The sequence below is a fragment of the Coturnix japonica genome, chromosome 6 (assembly GCF_054131305.1).
Source record: "Coturnix japonica strain WE chromosome 6, WE-NBRP24, whole genome shotgun sequence".
In the NCBI taxonomy this organism is placed as follows: Eukaryota; Metazoa; Chordata; class Aves; order Galliformes; family Phasianidae; genus Coturnix; species Coturnix japonica.
Window position 1 is genome coordinate 4,805,728 of NC_140668.1, and position 22,252 is coordinate 4,827,979.

The 22,252-nt window shown below is 51.1% G+C and overlaps 1 protein-coding gene across 1 annotated transcript; it reads right to left on the reverse strand.

Annotated features, from left to right (window-relative positions):
• Window positions 1-3,187: 3,187 nt before the first annotated feature.
• LOC146760277 (uncharacterized) lies at window positions 3,188-8,340 on the reverse strand. The gene is made up of 2 exons (XM_085550757.1): window positions 6,250-8,340; window positions 3,188-5,834 (listed from the first exon to the last, which is right to left on the reverse strand). The coding sequence occupies exons 1-2, from the start codon at window positions 6,976-6,978 to the stop codon at window positions 3,810-3,812; spliced, it is 2,754 nt and encodes a 917-aa protein (XP_085406883.1). The 5' UTR covers window positions 6,979-8,340; the 3' UTR covers window positions 3,188-3,809.
• Between the last annotated feature and the right edge of the window lie 13,912 nt (window positions 8,341-22,252).

Sequence of the window (22,252 nt, forward strand, 5' to 3'; positions counted from 1 at the left end):
TGCCACCCCATCCCTGCACACACACACACACGCGCACGTACCACCCCATCCCTGCACACACACACACGCACACACACACACACGTACCACCCCATCCCTGCGCACACACACACACACACACACACATACCACCCCATCCCTGCACACACACACACACATACCACCCCATCCCTGCACACACACACACACACACACACACATACCACCCCATCCCTGCACACACACACACACACACGTACCACCCCATCCCTGCACACACACACACACGTACCACCCCATCCCTGCACACACACACACACACACACACACACACATGTACCACCCCATCCCTGCACACACACACACACACACACACACACACACACGTACCACCCCATCCCTGCACACACCCCCCCCCCACACACACACACGTACCACCCCATCCCTGCACACACACACACACACACACACACGTACCACCCCATCCCTGCACACACACACACACACACACACACACACCACCCCATCCCTGCACACACACACACACACACACACGCACGTACCACCCCATCCCTGCACACACAAACACACACACACACACGTACCACCCCATCCCTGCACACACACACACACACACACACACACGTACCACCCCATCCCTGCACACACACACACACACACACACGTACCACCCCATCCCTGCACACACACACACACACACACACACACACGTGCCACCCCATCCCTGCACACACACACACACACACACACACACACACGTACCACCCCATCCCTGCACACACACACACACACACACACACGTACCACCCCATCCCTGCACACACACACACACACACACATACCACCCCATCCCTGCACACACACACACACACACACACACACACACACGTACCACCCCATCCCTGCACACACACACACACACACACACCACCCCATCCCTGCACACACACACACACACACACACACACACACACACACACGTGCCACCCCATCCCTGCACACACACACACACACACACACGTACCACCCCATCCCTGCACACACACACACACACACACACATACCACCCCATCCCTGCACACACACACACACACACACACACACACACACACACACGTACCACCCCATCCCTGCACACACACACACACACACACACACACACACACATGTACCACCCCATCCCTGCACACACACACACACACACACGTACCACCTCGTCCTTGCACACCCTCCCACATGCGTGCACAAATCTCTGCAGTGCATGGACACACCTGTGCACACCCACGTGTGTGCAGCCCCAGCACTGCCCACAGCTCCGTGCACGCTCATTTGTGCATGAAGAGGAACGTCTCAGTGGAAGCGTGGCTGTTCCTCCCCTCTGACGGGGCTGGTGTGGGACAGAAGAGGAAAGCAGAATGCGGCCACATTTTCCTCGTGGCTCCTAGTTCCTGTCTTACCATGGGAAACAAGATGAGCAACTCTCCCTCTCTATGATGCTTAGCTCTGTACCTCTGCCATCATCTCTATACACAGATGCTCCTGCATGTAATGCTGCACACAGTGAACCTGCAGGTCCCAAAGGAATCCTTGGCTGCTCTCCCTCACCTGGAGGTTGCAGGGTGCTGGGCCTCCTGCCTGTACCTCCTTCCAGGTGTCATTTGCCAGACCCCTGTATGTCCAGCTGGTTGGAACTGCAGTCAACTAACACAAACTAGATGTATGAAAGTAGTCTTTCCGTTTCCCAGGCATTCATCTTTATAAAAACACGTTGTGCTGTGAAGCACAGCAGGAAGCAACTCAACTGTGCAACAAATACTTGGAGCCTTGTTTCATCCCTCCCTAACCTCACTGAAAGGCTGACTGACACCTGCTTGCCAGCGGTGACTGTGGGTTTTTCCTCAGAGTCCAGAGCACATTAATCTCTTCTGAAACTCACACTCATTCGTGTTTCTTTTGTAGTTGCCGTTGCATTCATCAGGAAGGAAATGCACTGCACTTATTCTGCTGCATGTGCAGGCTCACTCTGCAGTGCCCAAGATGCCTTCATGAGGAGGAAAGGCAGCAAAGCCCTCTGCCAGCAGGGCCATAGAATCGTATGTCTACGGCATGACATCTCGGCAGAGCACTCACTGCGCCTGCTCCTCCCTGCTGAAATACACGGACACATCCACAAAGCTCGAGTCTCCTGCAAGCAAGCAAGAAACTCCAGTGCCAGTGGCTTTTCTGTCCCCGGCACAGAAATGCTGGCTGAGAGCATCTCGCTGTCTCCCTGCGCTCCCATCTCTTGCCCCTTGCCTTCTCCAAAACCTTCCCTGGAGAACCAGGCTGATCAAGTCCATGCTCATCAGCAGCTCCCACAGGTACTGTTCCAGCTCTTGCTGTCTTTTTGGCCTTCTCATCCCTCTGTCTGAGTCTAACCAGCTTTGTCACCAGAAGAGATTTCAACACTCGAGAATGAAGAACGCACATCTGGCTCCAAGGAATGTAACTCTCCTATCTCCCAGAGATCCATGCCCTGTGTGTGCCATCTCACCTGGTTGTGAGCGTCCCTCACAGCCAGCCAGAAAAGCAAGCAGAGGCTGAGACCAAGGAACCCCTCCCTGATGTGCAGCTCTCTGACAGTTTCTCTTTACACAGAGTGCTGGCCGCAGCCGTGTGCATTATCACACACACTTGTATGGGCAGTTGGTGTCTAGACGTGAAGGAGACTTGCTAAGTGCTCTGCTGACATGTAGGGACAGACAGAAAATTTCAAGGGGGAGCTGGAACATGTATATAAAGGATGTACGGACCTACAGTTAAGGATGTGGATTTGCATCTGAGTCCGTGCCTGCAGACGATGCAAGCACTATGCATTGTCACCCAATGGAAATGATCAAACAGCTGCTTTGGGACAGACTGTCTGTAGGGCTTAGGAACAGAGGCAAGCAGTGATGATTCCTTTCTCCCTTGATTCCAGTACTTCTAGGTAGAGCACTTGAGAAAGACTTTGGAAGCTTTCCTCAGCCTCTACCTTTCCTTGTACCTTTACAAAAGCAGACTGTCTAAAAACAAGAAGACTGGACACACTTTTTGGGTTTGGTTATTTTTATTAGTATTTTTTTAATATTATAATATATATAATATAATATTATTTATTATTGTATCTATTATATTATATATATTATGTATATAATGTATATTATATATATTATAATATTATTATTATATAATAATATAATATATATAATATATAAATAATATATAATATATAAATTTTGTAAAGTTGTTTTGGTGTTTTTTGGTGTTTTTTGGTGTTTTTTGTTGTTTTAGTCCAGTCCAAAATAAATTCTCAGTCTTACAAGGGATGAATTTTTAAGGCCTTCCTGCTGATGGACCACACTCCACTTGAACATCAAGTGGAGCATGAGGTAGCCTTCATCCAGAAAGGTGGAATCTTGATGGGATGTTGCTGTCTTATGGAGAGGAATCTCGGCGTCCCCCAGGCTGAGCCAACACACGGACACAGATTTCTGGATGGTGACCATCACTTTCTGCCCCTGCTCCTGCTGCCTGGTCTCTCTTCATCATCGGTATCCAGCAGGAGATCACGAAGCCCTGGAGGCACGGTGGTATCCAGGTCATCATCTGAAACTTCTTCCACCAGATTGGAAGGGACCAGTCCTCTTGTGCCGTCCGTCAGCTCTCCCAGAAACCAGCCATCCTCATCCATGTCTCCACAGATGTAAACGTATTGCCCAGCTGTCAGTGGAAGCTCGTTTTCTGGGTCCTCATTAGGGCCCTCATAAGGATTTTGTAGCTGTGACGAGCTAAGAAGCTTCGTTTTGGTGGTGATGGTCTGCGAAAATGTAGATGCAGACTGCCACTGGCCACTCTTTTGACTCCCCCGGCTTTTCCTGGGGATTGGGGCATTCCTGTTTGGGATTTCTGTGCAGCCTCAGCTTCTTCCCCATCTCCTGGAGCTGTGTGCATTTTTCCTCCAGACGCTTGCTGAGCGCTCCAAGCTTGACTTCGGCCTGCTGGAGACTCTGCAGCTTCTGGCACGCTTCTGGAGAGCGTCCCTCTCTCAGCAGGTGGTTCTGGGCCTTCAGGGCCTGGCACTGCTTCTCCAGGTTCCTCAGGGCTTGTTGGAGGTAGCTGCACTGCTCCAGCAGCTTGCTGCTGGTGCTGCCTGGGAACCCCGGGTCTTCCTTGGCCATCTCATTCTCCTTTTCCAGATGCTGTCCCTGCAGCTGGTTGACCTTCTCTGCCTTCTCTGTGGCCTCTTTGGATGCAGAAGAGGCCTCCTTGAGCTGCTGGACTATTTCCAGCAGCTGCTGGGTACGGAGGCAGAGCGTACGTGTCTTGTCCTTGAGCCGCTCCACCTCCTCCCACATCTGCTGAGAGCTTCTGCTCCTCAGCAGGCAGCACTTCTCTCCAAGGAGACTGCATTGTCTATGCAGCTCCTTTAGCTTCCTCAGCAGGTGGGTGTTTTGCTCCTGCTGCTCTCTGTGCTCATGTAGGCAGGCCTCTTGTTGCTCTGCAGCCTCCTTTTCCACATGCTGTCCCTGCAGCTGGTTGACGTCCTCTGCCTTCTCTGTGGCCTCTTTGGATGCAGAAGAGGCCTCCTTGAGCTGCCGGAGTATTTCCAGCAGCTGCTGGGTACGGAGGCAGAGCGTACGCATCTTGTCCTTGAGCCGCTCCACCTCCTCCCACATCTGCTGAGAGCTTCTGCTCCTCAGCAGGCAGCACTTCTCTCCAAGGAGGCTGCACTGTCTCTGCAGCTCCTTCAGCTTACTCAGCAGGTGGGTGTTCTTCTCCTGCTGCTCTCTGTGCTCAGGTGGGCAGGCCTCTTGTTGCTCTGCAGCCTCCTTTTCCAAATGCTGTCCCTGCAGATGGTTGACCTCCTCTGCCTTCTCTGTGGTGTCTTTGGATGCACAAGAGGCCTCCTTGAGCTGCCAGACTATTTCCAGCAGCTGCTGGGTACGGAGGCAGAGCGTACGCATCTTGTCCTTGAGCCACTCCACCTCCTCCCACATCTGCTGAGAGCTTCTGCTCTTCTCTTCAAGGAGGCTGCACCGTCTCTGCAGCTCCTTCAGCTTACTCAGCAGATGGGTGTTCTGCTCCTGCTGCTCCCTGCGCTCAGGTGGGCAGGCCTCTTGTTGCTCTGTAGCCTGAACACCCACCTCTGCTACAGCCCGATGGCAGGCCCTGGCCCTGTTGAAGAAGACGCGTGGCTGCCCCTCCACGTGCTCCAGGATGTACTGCAGGAAGCGTCTTCTCTGCTCCTGCAGCTCACACTGGAGGCGCTTGCTCTCCACGGCCTGCTCTGCACGGGACTTCCAGCAGATCTGCTGCTGGACTTCCTGCTGCATTCTGCGGTCCGCTCTGCTGCTGTCACTCCTCAGCAGCGCCTCCACCAGCTGCCGCTGCAGTTGCCATGCCTGGCGGATGGTGTCGTTGCGCCGCTTCTGCAGCAGCTCCTGCATCTGGTGCAGCTGGGCCTCCTTCTCCTGCAGCAGTTGGCAGATCTCTGCTTGCCACTGCCTCAGGCTCTGCTCCCGCAGGCGCTGCAGCTTTGACACCCGCACCCGCTCCCACTTGGAGCGCAGTTTGTCGGCCAGCAGCTGCCGCTCCCGCTCTGCCGCCTCCTGCTGCTCACGTCTCTCAGCAGCGCAGCGGCGCTGCAGCTCCTGGGAGCGGAGCCGCTCGCCCTCCAGCTGGGCCTGCAGTGCCTTCAGCTCCTGCCTCTTCTCCTCCCGCTGCGCAGGGCAGGTGGGGGGCTGTGCCAGGCCCCGGCGGGGAGAGGGCCGGCTGCCCGGGAGCCCCAGGTCTTCCTTGGCTGTCTCTGGCACCTAGAACCAGAAAATCATAGAATAACAGAATGGTTTGTGTAGGAAGGGGCCTTCAAGACTCTCCCATTCCAAGCCCATGCCAAGGGCAGGGACAACTTCCACTAGGTCAGGTTGCCCAAAGGTGCGTCCAGCCTGGCCTGGGGCACTGCCAGGCGTGTGGCAACCACAGCCTCTCTAGGCAGCCTGTGCCAGCACCTCTGCCCCCTCATGGTGTCCCGTCTTCGTATACCTCATCTAGATCTCCCCTCTTCTACTTTCAGGGCGTTGTCCTTTGTTGTATCACTACCCTCCCTTACAACCAGTACATCTCCAGCTTTCCCCAGTTCTTCAGGCACTGGATGGCCGCTCTGTGGTTTCTCCAGAGCCTCCCCTCCCCAGGCTGAACAATCCCCACTCTCTCAGTGTGTCATCTTACCTGGACGTGAGCGTCCTTCATGGCCGGTTGACTGGAGCCCTGCTCTGCACGGTGGCGGTGCAGAGCTCCCTGTTTTTCCTGGGAGCAGGACATTGCGTTACGGAGCAAGTCTGCCCAGCTCCCCACGATGTAAAAGGTGAAGAGCCTCCTCTCCAGCTCCAGCTGACGCTGGAGGTGGCGGATGCAGGCGGGCTGCTCACCATCCGTCTCGCATCGCAGCTTGCTGAGGACGTCCTGCAGCTGGGCATGGGCCGCCTCGCTGCTGGGGGGGTTCCTCAGCACCTTGGCCAGCTGCTGCTGCAGCTCCCGAGCCTGGCGCAGGGCTGCATCGCAATCACGCTGCAGCTGCTCCTTTGTCGCGCGCAGCTCGGCCTCCTTCCAGAGCAGCAGCTGCCGGGTCCCCGTCACCCGCTGCCGCTGCACCCACTCCTTCAGCTGCTGCTCTTCCTGGGCCTGCTGCTTCTCCCAGGCACAGCGCAGTTGGTCAGTCAGCAGCTGCCGCTCCCGCTCTGCCGCCTTCTGCAGTTCACATCTCTCGGCAGCCCAGCGGCGCTGCAGCTCCTGGCAGTGGAGCCGCTCGCCCTCCAGCTGGGCCTGCAGCACCTCCAGCTCCCAGCTGTTCTCCTCCTGCTGCACAGCGCAGGCTGGGGGCTGTGCCGGGCCCCGGCGGGGAGAGGGCCGGCTGCACTTGGCTTGTCCCCGTCCTGCAATGTATCGCAGCATGGCCATGGGAATCTGAATAGACCTTCAGCTTCCAAAAGCTGTAGCCAAAGGCCACCAACAATCACTCTCACTCTCACTTGTGGGATCTGCAAGGACAGATGCCCCTGACCCCGTAGCGCCCACTGCCTCTCGTCCCTGTCGCAAGGGTGTGCAGACAGTGAATGCCTTGGGGGTGCTGCGCCAGCACCTTCTGTGCTGTGTGCTGGCCCAGCTCATAATGGAGGGCGGGGCAGTGACCTTCAGTGCTATTGGACAGTGGGGCCTTCTGGCCCAGCTCATAATTGAGGGCGGGGGCAGTGGCCTTGAACGCTATGGGGCAGTGAGACCCTGTGCCCCCTGCACATCATGGAGGGTGGGGCAGTGGCCTTCTGCGCTGTGGGGCAGTGCGGCCTTCTGGCCCCAGCACAAAATGGAGGCTGGGCAAAGTGGATTGAAGCGGTGTTGGGAGGAACCGCCTCCCACAGTGCTGGGCTACGTGGACTTCTCTGGCACTGGAGAAGAACAGCAGCAGGCCATCCATCTCATTGTGATTTCCATTTAGATGGCAATAAAGGAAACATCTCACCATACCTACGAGCTAGTTAAGTTAAAAGAACCTGGTTGCCGGTGTACCCTGCTCAAGGAGCTGCTGGAGCAGATGGCCAGGCTGCTGCAAGAAATCAGCCGCCTGAGGAGCTCTTGGGAATCTCTGAGGGAGACAGGTAGGGGGAGGTGTGAGCCTACTTCCACCGCAGACAAACAGCCTCATCCTAAGTCCCCGCGAGTGGGAGGAGCCAATCCAGCTGCTCAGCTGCAGGTCAGAGACCTAGACAGCCCACGAGAGGAAGGGGGCTGGGCCCTCGTATCTGCTCAGAGCAGAAGGAAGCGTCTTCCCCCAAGCTCCACACAATACTGCCAACCTGTGCAGCGTCCCCTACAGCGTCCCTGAGTAATAGATTCCAGGTGTGAGAGGTAGGTTGTGTTTTTGCAGCATAAATTGTCAGTATTTCTGTATGTAGCATAGGAAAAATTGCCTTTCACAAAGAAAGCTTCCGAACAGAGTAAACTTGAGACAAGGGCATTCTGACCACAGTAAAATTGGCATAGGCACCAGGTGAGGTAATTATGTAGGGCAGGGGCAAAAAGACAAAAAATGGACACAAAATGTACACAAATCGGACAAAGGATTAGACAAAAAATAGAGAAAATAATTGTATTAAGAAAGTAAAAAGGAAAAGAATTGGACAAAAAAATTGGAATAAGAAACTTAAAAGGACAAAGAATTGGACAAAAATGGGAGAAAGAACTTGAAAGGAAGAGAACTGGACCTGCAGCTTCATCACAGAATCACAGAATTGTAGGGGTTGGAAGGGACCTCTAGAGATCATCGAGTCCAACCCCCCTGCAGAAGCAGGCTCCCTACACCATGTTGCACAGCTCGGCGTCCAGGTGGGTCTTGAATATCTCCAGAGAAGGAGACTCCACCACCTCCCTGGGCAGCCTGATCCAGTGCTCCATCACCCTCACCGTAAAGAAGTTCTTGCACACATTAATGCGGAACTTCCTATGCTGAAGTTTCAGCCCGTTACTCCTAGTCCTGTCCCCACGCACTACTGAAAAGAGACCAGACTCACCACTATGGCTCCCACACTTCAGGTATTTATAAACCTGGATCAAGTCCCCTCTCAGCCTTCTTTTTTCAACGCTAAACAGACCCAGTTCACTTAGTCTCTCCTCATAGGGGAGATGCTCCAGGCCCTTCACCATCTTTGTGACCCTCCGCTGGACTCTTTCCAAGAGATCCCTGTCTTTTTTGTACTGGGGAGCCATGAACTGTACACAATATTCCAGATGAGGCCTCACCAGGGCAGAGTAGAGGGGGAGGATCACCTCCTTCGACCTGCTGGACACGCTCTTTTTAATGCACCCCAGTATGCCATTGGCTTTTTTGGCTACAAGGGCACACTGCTGGCTCATGGTCAATCTGTCGTCCACCAGGACGCCCAGGTCCCTCTCAGCAGAGCTCCTCTCCAGCAGCTCTTCCCCCAGCCTGCACCGGTGCATGCAATTATTTCTCCCTAGGTGCCAGACTCTACACTTGCTTTTGTTGACCCTCATCTGGTTTCTTACTGCCCAGCTCTCCAGCCTGTCCAGGTCCCGCTGAATGGCAGCACAGCCTTCAGGCGTGTCAGCCAATCCTCCCAACTTCGTGTCATCAGCAAACTTGCTGAGGGTGGTCACTATCCCCTCATCAAGGTCATTGATGAAGACGTTGAACAAGACTGGAGCCATTACAAACCCCTCAGGGATGCCGCTAGTTACAGGCCTCCAGCCAGACGCCCTACCACCAAGGACAACTCTCTGCGCTCTGCCAGTCAGCCCATTCTCGACCCACTTCACTTTCCGCTCATCTATCCCATATTTCCTCAGCTTTGTTATAAGGATGTCATGGGGGACAGTATCAAAAGCCTTACTGAAATCAAGGTAGACTACATCTACTGCTCTCCCCCCGTCCACTCAGCTAGTGACATCTTCATAAAAGGCCACCAGGTTGGTTGAGCACAACCTACCCTTGGTGAACCCATGCTGGGTACTCCTGATAACCTCCTTATCACCCAGTATTAAACCAAATACTACTCAATAGTAAAGTCTTACAGGAAAGCGAGACCTGCATCATCAAGAGAACCCAAACTACTCACAGCCTAATCATAAAGAACGTCACTAAGAACGATGATGGAGCAGGAGTGAAATTTGCAGCCATCCCCTGCCATCATGGCAGTGAATCTCAGTTTGGCCCCAGTGCACACCCGTCACTCACAACAACCAAAAATGGCCTTACTGGGAATGGCAACCACTGTCACCAAACCAGACCAATGCATTTCTTTCAGAAATACAAGGTCTGGTATCCTAACAGTTTTATGATCTTGTATCTTTCCCAGTTTTTATTTAAAAAAACAACTAAATAAATTGTATTACTCATATAAACCATATATAATGTTGTATATGATGATTTGTTCCCCCTCTGCCACATCAACATAAACTACCTGTAACTACCCTTTGCTTTGGTTTCTATGAGGCCCCCTTTCCCTTTCAGTAGCAAAGTGCTCCCTTTACATTTATAATGGGGTCCTTTCGGCTCTTCATTGTGGCCCATGACAATTCATCTTCACACAGTGCAAACCAGATATGCCATAAGGTTGAACAGCTCTGTTGCACTAGAAAGCAAAGCACTGGCTTGCAACCACCCTGTTCACCCATCTGCAGGGCTTACACCAAGACACCCATCATCTCTCCTCCCTACTTTGACGACTTGCCACTGCTGTGAGGTACAACGACATTTAATTGCAAATGATAAACAAACAAACTGAAAAGATCTCTCATGCTGCTTAGGCTGACCCCTGCTTTGTGATGCAACTCCATCCAGTCAGATCCACCACCGTGACTTTGACGGCTAGGAACAGAACAGTCTAAGACTGTCAAAAAGAAAATGATTCAGACACCCAGGTGCCACAGCTTTTCAGCACTTTACTCCCAGAACACTGAGACTCCAAACCCTCAGATGGATAACACCGAACTGGGTGCCAGCACTCTATGTAAAATGGCCTGCGTGGAGTTAGTTATTCTCAGCACCATCAGACCATCAGACTCAACTCCTCCAATAGGAACCCTTCCCTGGTGCCCATCTCTCCCCTATGCCCAGAGCCCCCATGTTGGATGCCAGCTCTCCGCCTGCTGTTGCCCTGTCGGGGCTGCTGCTGCAAGCAGGGCAGTGTGGGGCTGCCAGGGAGGTGGACTTGGTACGGCGATAGCAGAGACTGCCACAGGAGCCTGATAAGACTGAACGTGCACGAGTCTACGGGGCACCACAGACAACAGGCATCCCAGGGTCCCTTCCAACCCAAGTCAGTCGGCAGCTCCCAGCAATTCCAGTGTTTTGTTCAATGCCACATCTCATAAGCCAAAGCGTCAGCGAGGATGGAAGCAGCACATTTGGTAATGGACATTAAGCTGGATGACAACAGGTTACACCCAGCTACAACACAAATGATCAGATTCAACTTCAAGCACACTTTTTGGTTTCTACAACACTTCCCCTGTGCAACCAAACGAGGCCGGGTGGCCGGAGCTCCCACCAGAGGCAGGCTGCAGTGTGATTGGTTTGCCAGGCCTCAACTTTTCTAATCTGCTGCAGACAGGAAGTAAATACAGCTGCTCTTGAATTAAATACACACACTGAAATGGCACAGTGAAGCACCATGCTGAAGACAGAGCGGGTTTGGTGTGCACATGGCTTTGTGCAGCAGCACACGGAAAATTCAGTGACAGTAATTCCCACCATCGCTGTAAACAGCTTCCCTTTTGCATTGCAACCCACAGCCACACAGCCCAGCCCATCCTGCAGCCATCCCCTACCATCATGGCAGTGACTCTGCCCCACCAAGCGGCTCATTACTGCCTGTAAGGCTCACCTGCCCATATGCTTACAAGCAAATCTCACACCTCTTGGTTCTGGATTCTAAATCAACCAGCACTTAAAAGGAGCCTAACAGGAGGGAGAGCAACATTTACCACTGTCAGGACAAGTGGAAAGAGTTTTAAGCAAAACAAGGGACAATCAGGTTCCACACAAAGGGAAATTTCTTTACTCAGAGGGCGGTGAGGCCCTGGCACTGCTGCCCAGAGAAGTGTGGGTGCCCCAACCCCAAAGGCTTCCAAGGCCAAGTTGGATGGAGCTCGTGATGCCTGAGCAGCTGCACGGAAACCCTGGCCATGGCAAAGGGCTGGAAGTGAGTGGGCTTTAAGGTCCTTTCCAACCTAAGCCATGACATGAGCCCAAGAATACAGAGAGATGCAGTTGTGCTTAGAATTGTTACCAGGAAAGTCTGTTGGGATTGGAAATATTAAAGCCTCAAGCAGTTAATACGTAGCAATTCACAAGATCAGGCCATGGGAGTGAAACATGAGTTTGTGACATGAGGCCGGATCCTGACCAAGGGAAACGAAGCTCAGAGACAGGGCTGCAAGCTGAGCGACCACACTCAGATGGCAGTATGGGATGTTTACATGCTAGCAGTGCCATCAGCAAGTGCAGGTGTTAGGGTGACAATTGTAACTGTGCCATGAAACAACTTCACCTGCACCTGGAAAATGACTCAGGGCAACATGCAGACAATGAAAAGCAAAGGCACCTGTTTCTCCTCATAACTCTACACCTCTGCTGCTCTGCCTGAATGTGGAAGAATTGCAGCCACCCTGCAGGATCATTGCAGGGGACAAAAGTGGGTCCAGACCCATAGAAGAGCCCCAAGGATGCTCTGGGTGATGGAACACAGCGTACCCTCACAGGGCAACGCAGGATCCCAAATTGGGAGCAGCGGCTGATGCAGCAGAAGGCCGTGCAGCCAGAAACAGCTTGCGGGAAATCTCAAGATTGCACCAAGGGAAAGGGCAAAGTTCCTCCCCTGGGGAGGACCTAAATGAGGCACCAGGGAATGTGGGGAGTGACCAGCTGGAAAGCAACCCTGTAGAAAAGCCCCGGGGAAGCAACGTTGGCAAGGGACACGGAGACAAACAGAGGCTACCAAAGTACATTGGCCAGAAAAGGGAGAGGACAGAAAATATTCAACCCACATCCCACCAACAAACAAGACAGGGGGACTGATGGCTAACAAATGACATGCAGGAGGCAGAAGTGTAATATTAAAGAGCAAAGCCCTGAGTAGGATCACACAATCCATAAGAACATGCTATAAACATGAGGCTGATGTTCACAACTCTCCATCCAAGTCATGTTAAACATCACCCAAAAAGGGAAGAGAGAAGGCTGGGATGTGAGGGATAGTACAGGAGGGTGCAGAGGAGGGGCGGGATGAGAGATTAAGGAGACAAGAGAAACCAAGAAGCTGGGCTACGCTTTCCTAACCAAGACATGGATCCCTTCTTGGTAAGCACTGCCCCTTCACTTCCTGGTGAAAAACACCCAGGATAGCATTTGCTTTGCTAGCACTGCTACCAAATACCAGCACAGTCACAGCCACAGCACTGAGCAACAGCATCCACAAATCTGTTACATTTCTAGCTTCAATAGATGATTTATTCTCACTGTTAGTGAAACTGTCCCAGTTAAAGCCCTAGGGTGGACTCTGGCTGGAAAATGCCACAAATATCAACGCCACAACCACCGGACAGCAAACCTCCACCTATCTGTGCAGTCTGTGATGGCAGCGCAGGGTCACAGTCGCCCCATGACCTCACAGTGGGCCGGGTGCCTACCCATAGCCAGCGGGCCCAGCCCGCATTGAGTCTTGCTGGCGACTCTCGAGGTGTGAACGTCTCCTGTGGGAGCACGAGACACTGAGACCTTGCCAGTGCGAGAGACATCAGAGTCCTGCGAGAGGACTGCGAGACACTGAGGATCCCATCGGAGGATCCCCAGAGCTCAGAGCTTCTGCCGGTGGCACACGAGCTGTCTGCCACAGGTAGGACGCCTGACAGGCGCTGAGGCCCGGAGGCTGCCGACTGCTCTGCAAGAGGCAGCTTCATCCAAATCCATCCTTGGAGCCACACAGCGCCAGGGCAGCTGCAGCCATGAGCCGGGAGGCGGCTTCCAACCGGAGGAGGAGGGAGACATGGACGTGGCCGGCAGAGGCCCACGAGGAGCCGTGCCCCATCTGCCTGGGCCCCATGGAGGACGCCGTCCGCGCTCTGCCCTGCAGGCACATCTTCTGCAGGGAGTGCATCCAGCACTGGACGGCCAACACGCCCAACTGCCCCCTGTGCCGGGGGTTAATCACCGGCATGCTGCGCCTCAGCTGGCGCCCCTCGGGTCGCCCCCCGACCCGCCGGCCCCGGGGAAGGCTGCAGCGCACCAGGGAGCGGCGGCAGACGAGATCAAGATCTGCCCATCGCTCCCGCAGCGTCCCAGCACGGCGCACGCAGCGCAGCCCCTCCAGGCCCCCCTGCCCGCTGGTGCGCAGCAACTCCTGGCACGGGGACCCCAACCAGCGCAGCCGCTTCGAGGAGCCACCCCGCGAAGAAGAGGATGGGGAATGGCTGAGGCGGGTGGCCCAGGAGCGGCGGATGGCCGCCGGAGACCACGCGCGGCGCCACGACGGGCCCCAGGTGTGAGCGGGCGGCCCAACCTCAGCCGGGAACAGCAACACCCAGAGCTCAGAGCTGCAGCTGAGAGCTGGAAGAACAGAACATCATCACCACGACCATAGGGCTGGGATGGCCCTCCTGCGACACACAGGGTGCACGGGGAGTGGGACACTGTCAAGAAATTAGAGTGCACCTGAAATGGGACATAAATCTCCCCTCGATTTTTGCCACCAGAATCTAAAAAACAAAATCGCCATCTCTTGCATTAATCCCATCCCTGCTGTTGATGCAACACCTGGAAGATGTATACAGCGAAAGCCACCACACACATGCTATGGACTGAGCAAATCTTCCTGGATTTTATTGGCAACAAGAAATCCTACAGCTCTGCCAACTTCTCATGCTGCATTCAGTGACAGTCATTCCCACCGTCACTGTAAGCAGCTTCCCTTTCCTATCCCAACCAGCAAACAAACAACCCACCCCATCCTGCAGCCATCCCCTGCCATCATGGCAGTGAATCTCAGTTTGGCCCCAGTGCACACCCGTCACTCACAACAACCAAACATGGCCTTACTGAGAATGGCAGCCACTGTCACCAAACCAGACAGATGCATTTGTTTCAGAAAAACAAGGTCTGGTATCCCAACAGTTTTATGGCCTTGTATCTTTCCCAATTGTTGTTTTTTTGTTTTTTTTTTTTTCCTTTAAATATATACTAAATAAATTATATTACTTATATAAACCATATATAATGTTGTACATGTTGATGTGTTCCCCCTCAACATAAACTACCTGTAACTACCCTTTGCTTTGGTTTCTATGAGGCCCCCTTTCCCTTTCAGTAGCAAAGTGCTCCCTTTTCATTTATTATGGGGTCCTTTCTGCTCTTCAATGTGGCCCAAGACAATTCATCTTCACACAGTGCAGACCAGATAAGCCACAAGGTTGAACAGCTCGGTTGCATTAGAAAGCAAAGCACTGGCTTGCAACCACCATGTTCACCCATCTGCAGGGCTCACACCAAGACACCCATCATCTCTCCTTCCTACTTTGTTCCACTGGGCACAGACTGTTGGCTGCCCATCCTTCTGCTTTTCGCTCCAAGTCCTTACAGAGTCAGCTTCAACTTTAATTGCAACCAGTCAAAAGTAGCCACGAGTGGTACAAGAAGGAACCACAAGAAGTCCTATGGCTGGGACGAGCACATCTGCAGCTCGGGGCCTGTGTGAGCCCTGAATGCAGAGCCCTACATCTTTGCAAAGCCTCTGCCAGGAGCTGAGGGCAACAGCAGTGACTTGCAGATACAGGTGTGAGGGTGATCTTACCCGTCAGTAACAGCTTAGGTTAAGACTCTCTCATGCTGATTTACGTTTGACAGAGTAGTGATAAATAAGAAGCATGTAAATTTATCTGTTTGCTGCAAGTAGAAGGCATTTACACTTTTACTGATTATTAGAAATAGATAAGATGTGCTGAGGAGGGCATTGCTCCCTACCCTGTGAACGTACCGCCTTGCCTCCAAATACCTGTGCTGACAGCATGTATAGCTTATCCTGCAGTCCACGGAGATAAAGGTAGCATCTGCTGTAACACAACACCTGACCCTTTTAGGGGGCAGGTTTGCTTTCTAACACGCTGCAAGGAGTTCCACCAGCAATTGTGCTACACAACTCCTAACATTATGGAGCCACTGATGTTTTTAAAGAAGTCAGGTTGCAGTTTCACAGCTCCTCTTGCAGACCTTTCCATGGCACCATCGCAGCCACACACAGACCATTTTCCACCGCCCAGCTGACATGGTGTTGGATTCCCTTCTGCCTACAGCCTCATAACAGAGAGGAGAAGTAGGGAAGATGACTTCAAGAAGAAGAAACTGCTGAAACTGTCACTGAGGTCCCCATAAATATTCCCCATGGACCTCATTACACATTTGAGCAAACATTACCTTCACTCACACAGCTAAATTTCCTGTTTGCTTGGCTGATCAATTCCTCATCAAATTTTAATGCAGGGTTCAGGCCATCTGCTCTGCGGCGTTTTAATTAGGCCTAAGATTGCACAGCGTTGGAGGCAAGCTCAGAGCCACCCAAACCCCCTCTGCCTGTGTATTCAGGGGGAGGGGAAAGGGGACAGGAGGAAATGAAGAGGCCAAGAACTAATTAACTTCTGTTACTAGGCTAAGTCTGCTCTCTAGTGGTCACATCGCTCAAAACACAGTGCATGAAAAGGTTATGCAAAAGAAAACGTATCCAAAAGTAATCGAACTCCTCTCCATCGAATAGAGGGAAAAGGAAAAAAGCAAAATCTATCGTGCTTATTGCAAATGGGAACATTTACTTCCCCTGCAAAGTCTTATCTTTCCCCCCACTCCAGAATTCATACTCCTATAGGCACAAGAGCAACATGATGAAGAGAAAGCTGAGGTGCTGAATGAGTTCTTCACCTCGGTCTTCACTGGTGGCCAGGATTCTAGTCTTTTTCACGTCCCTAAGTCTTGCACCCCCATACCTCCATGTGGGGACCAAGGAGGTAAATCCCTCCCCACTGTAAGGGTAGAGCAAGTCCGAGAGTGCCTCCTTAGACTGAATGAGTATAAGTCTATGGGGCCAGATGGCGTGCATCCCAGGGTCCTGAAGGAGCTGGCTGAGGTGGTTGCCGAGCCGCTCTCCATCATATTTGAGAAGTCGTGGCTGTCAGGTGAGGTCCCGGATGATTGGAAGAAGGGTCACGTCACTCCCATTTACAAGAAGGGGAGCAGGGAGGACCCGGGGAACTACAGGCCGGTGAGTCTCACCTCTGTGCCTGGGAAGATTATGGAACAGATCCTCCTGGACAACATGCTTGATCGCATAAAGAACAAGCATGTGATCCGAGACAGCCAGCATGGCTTCACCAGGGGAAGGTCATGCTTAACTAATCTTGTGGCCTTCTATGATGGAGTGACGGCGTTGGTGGATGAAGGGAAGGCGACCGATGTCATTTACCTGGACCTGAGCAAGGCCTTTGACATGGTCCCCCATCACATCCTCATCTCCAAATTGGAGGGAGGTGGATTTGATGGGTGGACAACTAGATGGATAAGCAATTGGTTGAAAGGCCGCAGACAGAGGGTGGTGGTCAATGGCTCTATGTCCAGGTGGAGGCCGGTAACGAGCGGCGTCCCTCAAGGGTCTGTCTTGGGACCGGTGCTCTTTAACATCTTTATTAATGACATCGATGAGGGAATGGAGTGCACCCTCAGCAAGTTTGCTGATGACACCAAGCTGAGTGGTGCAGTCGATACGGTGGAGGGAACAGATGCCATTCAGAGGGACCTTGACAGGCTGGAAAGCTGGGCTCGGGTGAACCTAATGAGGTTCAACACGGCAAAGTGCAAGGTTTTGCACTTGGGCCGGAAGAACCCCAGGCACCTGTACAGGCTGGGAGGAGTTGTCCTTGAGAGCAGCTCGGCTGAAAAAGACCTAGGGGTCCTGATAGATGAGAAACTTAACATGAGCCAGTAGTGCGCTCTGGCAGCCCGGAAAGCAAATGGGATCCTGGGCTCCATCAGGAGAGGGGTGGTCAGCAGGGATAGGGAGGTGATCGTCCCTCTCTACTCTGCTCTTGTGAGGCCCCATCTGGAGTACTGTGTCCAGGTGTGGAGCCCTCAGTACAAAAAAGATATGGAGATTTTGGAAAGGGTCCAGAGGAGGGCCACAAAGATGATCAGGGGGCTGGAGCACCTCCCCTATGAGGACAGGCTGAGGGAGTTGGGTTTGTTCAGCCTGGAGAAGAGAAGGTTGCGGGGTGACCTCATTGCAGCCTTTCAATACCTGAAGGGAACTTACTCCCAGGAGGGGAGTAAACTCTTCGAAAGGGCTGATAATAGCAGGACTAGGGGAAATGGTTTTAAGTTGAAGGAGGGAAGATTTAGGTTGGATGTTAGGGGAAAGTTCTTTACTAGAAGGGTGGTTAGGTCCTGGAACAGGCTGCCCAGTGAGGTGGTGGATGCCCCGTCCTTGGAGGTGTTCAAGACCAGGTTGGACAGGGCCCTGGGCAACCTGATCTAGTAAATGTGTATGTTTGGTGGCCCTGCTAGGCAGGGGGGTTGGAACTATATGATCCTTGAGGTCCCTTCCAACCCGGGTAATTCTGTGATTCTGTGATTCTGTGATTCTGTGATGAGATTGTGACCATGTTCAAGGAAACTCTTCTTTCTACATGGTTGGAAACTGTTCCTGATGCTCAGAGCACTCTATACGTCCAGCTATCCATAACCATGAGCAGCTGCCTTCTGTCCCTTCGATCCAGAACACACGGACTGTGGCACCTCCAGCCTCAGGTTTGAGGAGTTTGCCAGTAGCATCCAGCCAAATTCCTTCCAAGTCCACCAGAATGATTAAGTTCTTAAAATCTCTATCTATTCATTGAAAGAAAATGGGCTGGAAAGAAGTGAAAACAAATCAAACACCTTATTTTCCTTTGCAGTTTGGGAGTGGTTGTTTAAAGCATTACTCCGCAGGGTGCAAAAGCATTATATGTATTTAAAACAGCAGTTTATTTCACAGAGACTCTACTCAACTTGGATTTTCTTAAAATCACAGTTTCTTTGAGAAGTCATTAATAATATCAGCATCTGCAAGAGCACCAATTCACTGCTGAGTGGCATTGCAGCACGTATAGCAGTTGGTGCCTTAAGGAATGCAGTACTGTGTGCAGAACAGATCCCAAAAGTCACCAGGCAAGCATATTTTCAGGCACAAAATCTGATTCTTAACTGTATCTCTCTCTTAATAGATGTCAAGATGGCTGTCTTAAATCTGACAGACACGAGATCTAAATTTCTTCACAGCAAAGACCAAAATCAATAGTTAACCTGAGTGTAACCTCTCTGCTTGAAACCCATGTGCACTTAATTTAGGAATTACAAATTAATTAGTATGAATTATTATAATACAAATGATCAAAACACCATTTAGCATGAAGAACAAGCATAGCACAGGGCTTAAAAAAACAGCACAGCTTGTCAGTGAAGTATCACAAGGCTTGAACCATCCAATGCTTTTTTCCTGCACCAGGAGCTACGTCATATTGTAGGTCTGCAAAAACCAACAGTGCAGGATCTTACTCCAGAATGCTGAGGGGTCTGAGCAAGGACAGACTTGCATCCTACATTTAGCATGAAATCACATCAGTTTAGAAGAATACTAACCGTGATCCGAAATTGTAGTAATTAAAGGAATAATGTCCAAATTTAATTATTGGGCCCCTCACACAAGTAAATGGAATTATCTTCAATGGTGTTCCAGTTACACTGCATAGCTGCAGCATTCATTGACTGGCACTGAGAGCAAATATCTGTGTACTTGTAAACGTGGCAGCATCTACTGCAGCTTTTTGGGGAATAAATTAGTGGGAGGAAGAAGTAACTTCCTTGGCTTTGCAGAATAGTATTGCCTTGGTGCAGAGCTTGTACCCCTTGAGCATCTTGGACAGGATCCCTGTGCTGCAGAAGGGCAATATTAGCTGCCCAAAGAGTCAGAATGATAGAGAAATCAGCAGCTCTTCTCAGCTCATAGGCTGGGCAATGGGGAAGAGGTTTGGTCTCACACACAAGGTCTTCAGGAGGGCTGTGGCAAAGCTGGGAGTGGGCTTCCTGTTGGCAAATCACAGTGCAAGCGTTAATTGCAAAACTGTCTATTTTAGGACTGTACACAGATTTTATTTGACAAGCCAAATTCTGACAGTTCACTCTTCATCAGCAGAGTTCCTGCTCTAAATTACCAAGTGCCAATGGCACTCAAGGTAAAGCAGTGCGATAGTAACCACGGATTGTTTGAAGGTCCTGCCTCACAACGTCTATTGAAAATTGAGCATATAGGACAAGGAGAAAAGAAAAAGCTGCATCCGTAGGAATCATTTTGAGCTGACACAATGCACTGTTGTGGCTTTTTCCCTTCACAGCTTGCGTGCAGCAGTTCAGCTCGTTCTGTTTTCCCTACCAGCTGCTGTATGAACAGTGCCCCTGTCAGCAGGAAGTTACAAAGAAATGAATGAAGACTGATGATTAACGAAGAAAGAGGGTGAATATTAATCATGGAGTCAACATTTGATGGGAGCACTGGTGGAATAGTGGTCCCACTGGAAGTTGTTAGGAGTTGATTTTTATGCCCCTGGGCAGTAGCTTTAAACCACGACTCATGATGGAAGAGAGGTAGCTCATAATGTTTTAAACAGGCCATGGTGGAAAACATACCTTCTCCCTCCCCTCCCCAGCTCCTCTCTTTTGTTGTGCTACAATGAGAACAGAGTTCCACCGTGCATCCTACATTTGCCCAGAGCACCCAAACTGTACAGATCAAACCCTTAAGCAGGCTCAAACAGGGACAGGACATTTCCATTTTTCCTTGCTGTTCTACCAGAAGTCTACAAAGTCGTCTGTGACAACACACTTCTATAGCGAAATAACTGAAGTATGAATTTTGGTTGTTTGCAACCTGATTCAAACCTCTTTGAAGGCAATAGGAGTCACAGCTCCACTACAGAGCAAAGCTCTCCTAACCTTGGCTGGAATTTCCTGTACCACACAAATTAATGAGCATACTTGCAATCAATACTGCATATGAAGTGCACAGGTGATACTCTCTTTCTTTGATATTATACAAAATCATTCATTATACCAGACCATTCATTTTTCTGATGAAAAAAAAACAACTTGCAGATGCTGCCTTCAGGCAAGCTTCATCCACTTCCCAGACCCAACCACTGATCCAAAATGGAGATATCAAATACTGTTTGGATACTGCAGATTTACTGCACGCATCAACTTTAATTGGACAGTCAGAAAAGACTTGCAAAGTCACTCGAGTATGGCTGCAGCCCAAAACTGAAGTTAATGTGAGTTGGACGCACACCAACATGCAGCTCTTCTAACAGTCCCATCATACAAAATAAGCTGTTACAAGTGTTTTACAATTTCTCCTGCAAGTGTTTCAGGGGGTGTTTTGGAGGGGTGGAGAAACAGCAAGGAAGGAAGAGCTGATATCAAATGCTGTAATTCTGTTGAAGCTAACAGGATACTGATGTGTCACTACGACAGTTTTCCAATGTTTCTGTGGTCCTCATTAATCTGATCAGCACTCAGAAGGATGCAGAAATCACTGCACATGGGCTCTTCCATGAACCCTGCTCTACAACTTAATCTGTGCCATAGGATGTTGTGTCCTCATTTGGCCATGCAACAGCAAGTGTGTTATTTGTCCAGAGAAAGTTCTGGATTTCAAAACACAGGCAGCTTTCCTATTGCCTTTCCTATTTCCTACTTGGAGCACAATATCAGGCAGATGACAATAGAAACCTGATAGGGTTTGCATGCATTTTTCTGGAGATTTAGGCTGCGATCTCTTGCCATTCAGCAACTATTCATCTCCCAGAATGAAGTGACTGTTCACAGGATGGTTACAGTTCCACTTATGTGTCCTACAGGAAGAAGGACAAAGCCAGAAGTGTCCCTTTAATTTCAGCAACAGTAAAGACAGAAGGGAGCCACAGCACAACTACTCACAAAGAGTCTGAGATTCAACAGAGAAAGTCTTACAAGTGCACTGAGGCCATAAAGAGCTGAACAGTAGAAATCATTTAATCCTCAGTGCTGCATTTTATCCACAACATTGGCCCTTCAACAGCCCAGAACCCTTCAGGTGCATTTCCAGAGCTGATTACTGCTGTTCCAGGCAAGTAATCTGCAGACACGCAGGTGATTTGCTGGGAAGCTGTCTGCTGCTGCTGCTCTCAGACCCTGCTCCCTTTTTTGCCTTTCAGTTTCCAGAGCATCCTCTGTGCACTAAAAAACGCTCCGTGCTTCTCCTCTTGCTTTCACAGCAGCTGCTTACAGAAAGCCAGCAGTACAAGAGGCAGCAGACACAGAGGCAGCCTTTATTCTAATACTCTTGCAAAACTGTGTGCTACCTTGCAAAGGGTACAATGCATCGCAGCTCCCCTACATAAATAACTTTTTAATGCACCTGTCATTTCAGATGTCACACCAGAGACAAGGTCAGGCTCGGAGAGAAATCAGCCTGCTCCATCCTTGACCCGTCATTCATCATGGCATTTGTCCACAGCCAAGCAGCCCAGCTGGTTAACAGGGAAAAAAACCTTATCTGAGCTCTAAAAGGGTCCCATTTCTGATAGGAAGAACTTATTAATAATACTCTCT